General features: G+C 33.4%; 1 protein-coding gene across 1 annotated transcript; it reads left to right on the top strand.

Annotated features, from left to right (window-relative positions):
* Window positions 1-494: 494 nt before the first annotated feature.
* On the top strand, window positions 495-2990 carry LOC124370942 (zinc finger BED domain-containing protein 4-like). Its single transcript, XM_046829249.1, is given in 4 exon segments — window positions 495-567; window positions 1441-1575; window positions 1578-1608; window positions 1964-2990. Coding segments are annotated over 4 exon segments (1266 nt in total).
* The last annotated feature ends 6840 nt before the right edge of the window (window positions 2991-9830 follow it).

The following is a 9830-nucleotide window of genomic DNA, read 5'->3' as shown; positions in this document are numbered from 1 at the left end:
GGCCTAAATTTCATAAGAATTTTTCTATCACAAAGAACGCTGTAGGAATGCTGAAACAAATCCAAACTTTGTACAAAAATTGATCTTGTAACAACTCGATTGAGTTAGTTGGCTAGCTTGGTGCGCTATCGTGTTTCATTATAGTAGCCGTTTAAACTCAAAAAATCATTAACTTAGTAATAATAAACCTACGAAATAAGTTAAAAGGTGTTCTGGAATGTTTATATTTCCGATTGAGCCGAAAGATCTAATATTTAAAACCAAATTATAATGGCAGAAAGAAACTTTTTGTGTTCATATAAACACACGTACATGAAGTATTTAAATCTATCCACAACAATGTTCTATCTATGATACACTGCTCCATTGTAATGTAGAAATATTGTTTTCCACTGGTCAAAGCAATATTTTAGTCCTCTTGCGCCTGCGTAACCTACAATAAAAGAACAAGATTTGAGACAGTTGAAGCTATTAAAGAAAACACGGTGGGGACCATGGTCACGTTCCTTCCAGTGTACATTTCACTCTCTACGAGAGAAAAAGTCATATTGAGGATGTCAAGGACTGGTGAGAGTTCCAGCGCAACGATGTCATGCATAGCTTTAAATTACTTCATGACTAGGGATGTTGCGATATTATCGATAACGATATTACCGTTTCGATATTTCCTATATTGATATCGATATAAGTTATCCGATATTATCGTGATATCGGAAGAAATATACAAATATCGGGGTTTTTATATCATATTGAATGAAAAGTTTTAATTATTTATTATTTTGGCTTTATTAGTTTAACAAAAGCAAATTTCAAAAAAACTTGCTTTGTTCAGTTATTAAATGCAACGCCAGCAAAGAAATTTACTTTGTAGATTAAGTAAATTACGTTCAACGTTTGAACCGTTCACGGTCACTACCCAAACCCCTCAGGTAAGGTTAGGTTACACCATTCTTTGCGAGAGCATTGCAGTAGGTGTTGCAATATTACTGTGCGTGAAAAGTTGCAGTAGTATTGTGTGTGAACAGTTGCAGTATTATTGTGTGTGAACAGTTGCAGTATAATTTTGGTTCTGGTTGTGTGCAGTGAAACGCTCCTGACAGCAAAGAAATGGCTCCACCAGTAAGTAAACTTTGGAACTTCTTTAGAAAAAGAGACCACAAACCGCTACTTGCAAAAAATTGTTTTAGAGATGTAAAGTACAGTGGGAATACCACAAATTTAGCGTCACATTTGAAAAAAAAATCATCCTTCTGTTTATAAAACTAACAAATGCAAATGTGGAGACACCTATAAGGGTGGTTCCTGATAACCAACCTTCTACTTCTACAGCTAGTTGTAGTAGGCCCACCATTGTGAAGCAAGAACAAAATTCGCAAGCCGAACTTAATTTAGTTTCTCCCATTTCAGAAGCAATTAACAGGGCTAGAGAATACTCTTAAGGCGGTTTACGCCATTCAAGAATTGTAAACTGTTTGTTGTATTTTATTTGCAAAGACAAACGCCCCTTCTACATTATTGAAGGTAAAGGATTTAAACTACTAATGAAGGAATTGGCTCCTACATTTAGAATTCCTTCTTTTCATTTATGAAGAAACAGCTTGATTTAAAGTATGATGCTGTGGCATCCCATATTAAACAAAAATTACAAAAAGTACCCCATGTTTCGTTTACCATGGACGTATGGACTGAAACAATGTCAGAAAAAGCTTTTTTGGCATAGCAGCTCACTTCATTGAAAATACTGACTTTCTCAGTCAATTGATATAAGTATTGTGCAGCTACAATCTAATCATACAGCTGAGTTGCTTGAAGAAACTATGTTAAAAGTGTCCGAACAGTGGAATATTACCAAGGAAAAGATTGTAGGTATTACAACAGACAATGGAGCTAATATGGTTGCTGAGGTCTTTTGAGCCACAGCATATTCACTGCTTTGCCCATACTCTAAACCTAGTGACTGAAGCTGCTCTTTCAATGAAAACATTGTTCCTATTATTACAAAGGTTCAAGCTATTGTTAAATACATAAAAAATAGTGTTAATATGTCCGACAAACTAAGGAAGGTACAAATAGAGAATAATGTCGCTGAAGGAAGTGTAAAGAAGCTGGTATTGGATGTAAAAACAAGGCGGAATTCTACATACTATATGATCGAAAGATTTCTTGAGATTTTAAAAGTAGTAAGTCAAATTTTAATTAATGACGCCTCGAGCCCAGAGATGCCGAGTGCAAGTGAAGTTGAGACATTGAGAAATCTTGAAAGTCTATTAAAACCTTTCAAGTTTGCTACTACTGAAATATCAGGGGAGAAATATGTAACTATTTCTAAAATAATTCCAATGGTAAACTGTATAACAAAGAGATTAGAAGATTTCAAATTAAATTATACCAAAATTTTGGCTGTTAAGGAATGGTTGTTGTCTGCAGTTAATAAGAGATTTGGATTGGCTGAGCAAAACTCTAAAATAGCCATGTCCACTATACTAGACCCACGTTTTAAAACCATTCATTTTAAGAATCCAATTGCGTGCTCTAGAGCAATAGCAAAATTAAAAACATTGTGTGCTGCTGAACAATCATCAGAAGAATCAGAGGAAGATTTGTCCTCATCTGAAACTGGCAAGTCATTTGATTTTTGGCAAACCCACAAGGAATTAGCACACGGAAAAAGGAAGAAGAAACAAGGTTATAGTGGAGATTCTTCGGAAATTACCATGTACTTAGCTAATCCAGTCAGCCCCTTAAAGTCAAATCCGATTGAACAATGGGACGAAATGAAAAATGTTTTCCCTGGCCTCTACAAACAAGCTCAACAGCATTTATTGAACATGGCAACATCTGTACCATGTGAAAGGCTGTTTTCAAAAGCTGGTGCTACTATCACACAAGACAGAAACCGCCTTTCTGGAAATTATTTGCAAAAACTTGTGTTTTGGCCGTTTTGGGTAGTGTACCAGACGATGCTTGGTTCAGTTAAGCATATATTATAATATAGTTGCTTTTTAAAATGTAATTGTTCTTAAAACTCAATTTAGATTTTTATAGATTTATATTGAAATGTAAAATTGTAATTTTTATTCTTACTTTTACAATTGTTTTTTAATAATTGTACTTCAAATGATTCTTAGTTCAAAAATGTTAAATAGAATAATTTAAGGAATTTATTTTTATTCTTAAATAATGGTTTATTTTTTAATGTATTAAGTTGTACTTGTATTAAAAACATTATTTTGGAAATGAACTCTTAAGCATTATCTTTGATTATGCTAGTTACACACACTCATACAATCAAAGGTTGTATACACCAATTTAAACATTCCCCTTTCTCTTATTTATCGATATCGGTCGATATTAAGGATATCGATATTTGGATTCGATAATATCGGTATATCGATATCCAAGATCGATATTGATATCGATAACAAATATCGGAGCTAGCCTCATATTGCAACAACCCTTTTCATGACTGGCCAACGGCATTCGGCATTGTCCTGGTAGGAAGTACCATGATTCTTTTTTTACTACTCGGAGCGCTTGCTTCTCACTTGTTCATGTAGCATATAACACAAGACTTCAAAATAGTTTCTTATTCACAATTTGACCTTTAGCCAAACAATTTATGGATCCATAAATGTAGAGAATATAGATCCTTCAATTTTGATTGTGACATTCAAGCTTTTATTATATAGAACACTCAGAAACTGGAGTACATTACAGACATCACAATTCATTGTTCTTTAAAAATATTAAACTTTTTCCGATGGGTAGCTGTTATTCGGTCTAGTTCAAAGGCCATGGATCATGAGAGATATCCAGACCATTTAATTCTACAGTGTAGCATTTTAAAATGAAACCCACACTGTTATTTAGCTGGTAAATCTGACCCATTTTTAGCCAGACCTTGTCGAGTAAAAATATTGGATTGCTATGTCAAATCCAATTGATCGAAATTGCAGAGTTATTAATGTATACAACTGATTATACTCGTATAGTGCTCAACGATCGATGTTAACACTCCCAGAGTAAACTGAGTCATTCTCATCCATGTTGGGTTTAATTAAATTGGCAGTCTTTTTTCCTAATTAGTTGTACACTGCAATTGAATTGGTAGAAACGCTATTTAGTACATTTTGTAGACAACTCTGTTGTTTGCTGCCTAAACGCAACAGAATAAACAATCATTCTAGTGCTATGTTATGGTTACTTGAATAGTTTTAGTTTAACACCTTCACTGCTTGTCTACATAGAATGAGACCGAACAGACGTACGTTTCTGTGCCGTAAAGCGTATGCCGCTTGTTAACTGGTTGTTAACCTCACTTCTTAAGAATAATGTACATTAAATTAACAAATAAAAATAACTTGTTTAAACACTAGCAAAAAGTTGTTTTTTTTTTAATTTATTTGTTTGCTGTACGGTTTTTCTATTTTACAATAACATACAATATACTTATTGACATTAAAATATACTCAATTTATACATTAATGCATCAATAATGCCACATTCTTGGAATGTTAGTATTTACTAGGCTCAAAACAGAATTAATGATATTTCAAGTAATACCTGCAGTAATATAAAAATGCAATGTAATATAATGCTAGTTCTTATAAAAAATACTACCTACTTAATCAAAATCTATACAACTTTAGACATTTTTTTTTAGAAACTTTTTACTTGGCAGTGCATGCAATTTATTTTGCTTAAAATTGTTACAAAAATATCACCATTACATTAGTGAAAGTGAAAAAAATTAATATAGTCTTATAACACTAAAACAATAGTAAGGTATAACTTTATTAATGTACGAGTAATTCCAATTTATCACTAGATCATAATTTATGGACTAACATCTACACACGTGTGGTAAATAATACGAGTAATAAGAAATAACAGTATAACAAAATAATAAATCCAACTTAGGATTTATTCTACTCCAGTACTAATTTGTTTCACCAAGATCCACTACAACATTAATACTTTTATAAGTAATAATTACTACAGTAATGTGCATAAATATTAATTACTAAGTAATTAGGAGGCACACCCGGAAAGTACCGCTTCGTTCCAATGTTGTCACATTGCTGTTGGAACTCTGCACATATTTACTGTTATTACCACCGTATGGTTGATTAATCCTTTGTATTGTGTTTACTCTGGCCATGTACATTCAACCAAGTCAACAAATGATTTTAGAAGGAAAGTTAATAACCGGAAAACCCGGGACATTGCTTACTCTAGACGTGAGTAGCCTACTTCTAAGCAATTTTATCACGTATGTTTACTTGATTTTTATCATCACATTCGTAACTTATTATTAGACATTAACTTCTTATTTTTACTCTAAGTAAAACCCACTTCTAAATAAGTTGTTTTTAATTTAAGATTTCTCTTCATTTCCAATTTTCTCTCCCACTGTTCTGAACATGACTGAAGAAGATCAGAACTATTATGTACAGAGAGTTGAAAGTTTACAGAAAATAATGTTTGTGAAACCTTACAATCTCGTTTTTGAATATGGAGCAAATTTGCACTGTATTTGTTGACTTTTGCTACAGTGCCTGGCCGTCTGTTCTTTGAGTGCTAGATGGACAAGACCACATAAGTATGCGTTTTGTTTAGCACAATCACCAATTTCATGAAAATTCTCAAACTGTCCCCGTCGTTCATCTTCCGTCATCGATAGACAGCAACATTTGTGGCATCCACAATCAATATTTTCAAAACTCTTATGTGGTACAACATCGACATTGATGTGTTTTTCTGAATAATGAAGCTTCTGTGCCTTTTCTCTTTCTGATTCGTGTTTCCTCCGCTTCCTTGCCTGAAAAGGTTTCTTCTGGCAACGTTGTAATTCACCTTTATCAGTTTCAGCTTCCTCCGAAAAGTAATTTCCTTCTTCGTCTGCTTCACTCGAAGTTGCTGGAAATTGTTAACCATCATAGTGTTCTGCAGTTGTATCTGATAAATACAGCAAAACTTAACATCTGAATTTGAATATGTTAATTAAAAAATAATATATTACGTATTAAGGAAAATGTGTTTTTCATTGTTATGTTTCAGACAATTAAATTTAGAAAACTTAGATCTTAAAATGCCATAACCTAAAAAATAATGGCTACGAGTTTAACAAACCAAAAAGTTTGCTCATTATCACGCGTTAATGAAACAATATAGTGACCTGAAGAATAGTCTTCATCGTTCTGAGAATCATAGGTATCATCATAGATTATGGCTCGATCTGTCTCCTCACTATCGAACAATGCATCACGCACTTGGCCAATGTTGAGATCCATGATGGAATGACCACTGGATTGTGCCAGATGCTTTGAAACAAAGTGGTTAAGTCATACTTGCACCACTATGATTCACAAAGCATTATACGTTTTGCTAAGTGCCTCTAGTAGGTGCTGCTACCTAGTGGTTAAAAGTGTAACATGACTTTATAGTGTTCCTTAATAGATTAAATGTGTTAAGGACTGTAAAAAAAATAGAGAATAATTCTGAGAAAGTGGATATAAATAAAGTAAATAGCAATACAATTCTAAATTAATTCATTTTAATTTCGTTGAAAGAAAACAAACGCTGAAGCAAATAAATGCACTTTGAACAGTCTGAATGCAATAACAACAGCTGTTACTGTAGCATGTCAGCTGATCAGTTTCAATTAAATTGTATTATTTATTATTAAGTTGGTAAAACTGATCATTGTTACTGTTGATGGCTGCTTTCACACAGTATGACTTATTCGTTGGAGCTTCGTTACTTGAGTTTTCATTAATGTTATTGCATTTTAATCAGTAAGACAATTAATTTCATATACTGCGTTTATCAATAATTTAATTAATTTCAATTTGTATTTAGAAATTTGTTGGTTTCGTTTCACATTTCCTTCAATAATTCGTCGCGTATTTTCTTATGCCGAGTACGCAGATATGGTTTATGTGTATGGCTTTTGTAATGGCAATGTTACAGTTTCAGTTGCAGAATATCAACGTTGGTTCCCTCAACGTAGAGTACCAAATCATAAGGTATTTACCAGGATTTTTACTAATCTTTGTGAGACTGGTTGTTTTCTTACCACAAGAATTTCATCTAATCAAGGGCTTCAACATGAAGATGACGCTGAAAGTATTCTTCAAGCAGTTGAACGTAGTCCCACTACAAGTTCGCGGAGAATATCTATGCAACTTAATATCCCAAAAACTCGTGTGTTGCAAACTTTACACTTACACGGATTGTACCCATTTTATGTACAAAAAGTGCAACGACTTTATCCAGGAAACAATGTACGTCTGCAATTCTGTGAATGGATTAAAACGCATCGTTATATTGTTTCAAGAATATTTTTTTATTAACAAAGCTACATTTACTCGTTATGATAGTAACGACACCAGGAATTCCAATCAGTGGTTAGATAAGAATCCCCATGCTACAACGGATAATAAGTACGGTATCAGCGCATATTTACAGTCAATGTGTAGTGTGGTATTGTAGCTGATGAATTAATTTGCCCTTTCATATTAGAAAACCGACGTAGCATAAATATACATGGGATTTTTAAGTAGTTAATTGTTTACTTTTCTGGAAAATACACCACTTTTAACTCGAATGAATATGTATTTTCAACATGAAAGCGCTCCTCCGCATACTACTCATCGAGTTAAGGAATTTTAAATAAACACTTTGCAGACAAACAGGTTAGTGATGGAAGAGAGCCGCCAAGATCTCCAGACCCTACCTTATAGACTATTCAATATGGGGTTGGATAAAAAGTGAAGTATACAAAGTGAAAGTTAATAGATGATATGTACTGATTACTCGAATTTTCTTATGTTGCTACCCTAATGAAAAAAAAAGAAAAATGTTCTTGCAACAGAGACACAAATTATTCGGAAGCGTTTTAAGAAGTATATATGGCGGACTGTAATGGCGAAATGTTTGAACCTTATTTATAATACAGTGAAATTAGTTGTTTATTTAGAGAAATATTATGGTGGTGAACTAAGTTTGTATCAGACTACATTTTTTGACGTTAATTATGGTAATGCAGTATTGATATATTTTGGAGAGTAATACAAGTTACATTAAATTTGAATTAATTAATTCATCATTTCTTTGCTATTAAATTTATATACATAAATTCTCTAAATTTTTTTCATATATTCTATGCATTTGTTAGCTATTTAATTAAATTATAACACCTCAAACGTAAAAAACGTGTTTATTGCCACTGTGACGTGACGACCCCACGTAATTCAATTTTAAATGTTCTCGGGTTCTAACTCGGACACGGTGATGGAAACTAGCCCGGATCAATCAGGTTGTTGTAATAAAAATGCTCTCATCGGTTGGCCAAATAAAACCATTTACTTTATTGTGAAAACAATTTGAGTTTTGTTACATAATTTAAAACCAGTTCAACAGTTACAAATTTAGAACGGGAGAGAGAGCGATTTCACGCTAGCTTGACGCGTTCAAATACCCGGCATGACTACTACTCCGAACTCCAGGGAGCAGCGTTGTACCAGACGCTACCTCAGCAAAATTCCTGCTTGTCTACCACCCAGTAACTGCGCAGCTGCTCTGAGTATGGAAAGTTACCAGGCTTACTGGTGACAGACCTGGACTTACAATTCATGTGTTGAATTAAACTATATATCTTCTCCATCTGCACTGCTTAACCTAATACGTCTGACTGCATATATTCATTACTCGTTACTACAATTAGATGTTATGCTGAATAAAAATAAAATATATTACTGATAATTTAATATTTTAAATTGGCTGATTAAGACCGCATACGATGCTACCGGTCTAGTCTTAGAACTATATGCTGGGGGTCGTCACACCACTACATGTTTGTTTTAAATTAAAGGTATTATAAAAAACTAAGGGACTTATAGCTCTGGGACATAGTTTTCCAGATCAAAATTGATATTAAACCATCAAATTTTTGTCATAATTATTCCCATTCTAATGGTATCAACCTGGTTTCGTTTAATCCTCAGAGAGGAAATCTGAGGGAAATCTTTTACTAGTTTTATCTCGCATTTCCAGACGTATGTTCATATGATTTTTTTTGTCAATTTCTTAGGTCTATAATAACCTGTAAAAATATTTTCCTTTCCTCCCAGGCAACCCTGTATGTACGTATATGTAGAGGGGGAAGAGAGTCTATATTAATAGCCTTATAATTTGAATTCTGAATCAGATCCTATCCTCATATTTAAGTATTATCGTTTCTTGTATATTATTATTATCATCAAGTATTATCATAAGACTCTGTGAGATGCACTACAGAGCCTGTGTATATGAGTGCGTGCGTGTACATATTATAGGCCCTGTAGTCCCTCTCTCAACTGTAGAAGGCAATTCCGACCATCCCTCATCCTGTTTTGAATAACTAAGAGTATTAACTCACTGTCTGCCAAAAATATAAAATACGTTCCTGCTGAAAAAAAACACAGCCTCTTTAACTTGCCTATTGAATCCATAAGTTGTTATCGGAGTAGTATGCAATAAATCCAATATTTTTCTGTCACAGTATTTCTATACTGTATGATTATATCAGACTAAAACAACCACGTTTATAAAACTTGAATGTATAATAGATTCTTCTGAATTTCCAAAAATTGATGCTCTTCTTTCTAATATATCATGACGTTACCACTATTTCTTCATGGAATCTATTATAATAATGAAGCCTGTGAGAGTTTGCAGCTGGTAGCTGTGCCTGTAGGCTGTACAACAAGTTGGCCAGTTTCATAAAAAAAAACACCAGTGAGGTTAAAAAACAGCCCATTTTCTCCATCCAATCATATACCATACGC

The sequence above is a fragment of the Homalodisca vitripennis genome, unplaced genomic scaffold (assembly GCF_021130785.1).
Source record: "Homalodisca vitripennis isolate AUS2020 unplaced genomic scaffold, UT_GWSS_2.1 ScUCBcl_689;HRSCAF=3240, whole genome shotgun sequence".
Classification (NCBI taxonomy): Eukaryota; Metazoa; Arthropoda; class Insecta; order Hemiptera; family Cicadellidae; genus Homalodisca; species Homalodisca vitripennis.
The sequence above is the reverse complement of the archived record's forward strand: the minus strand, read 5'-3'. Positions and strand labels throughout refer to the sequence as shown.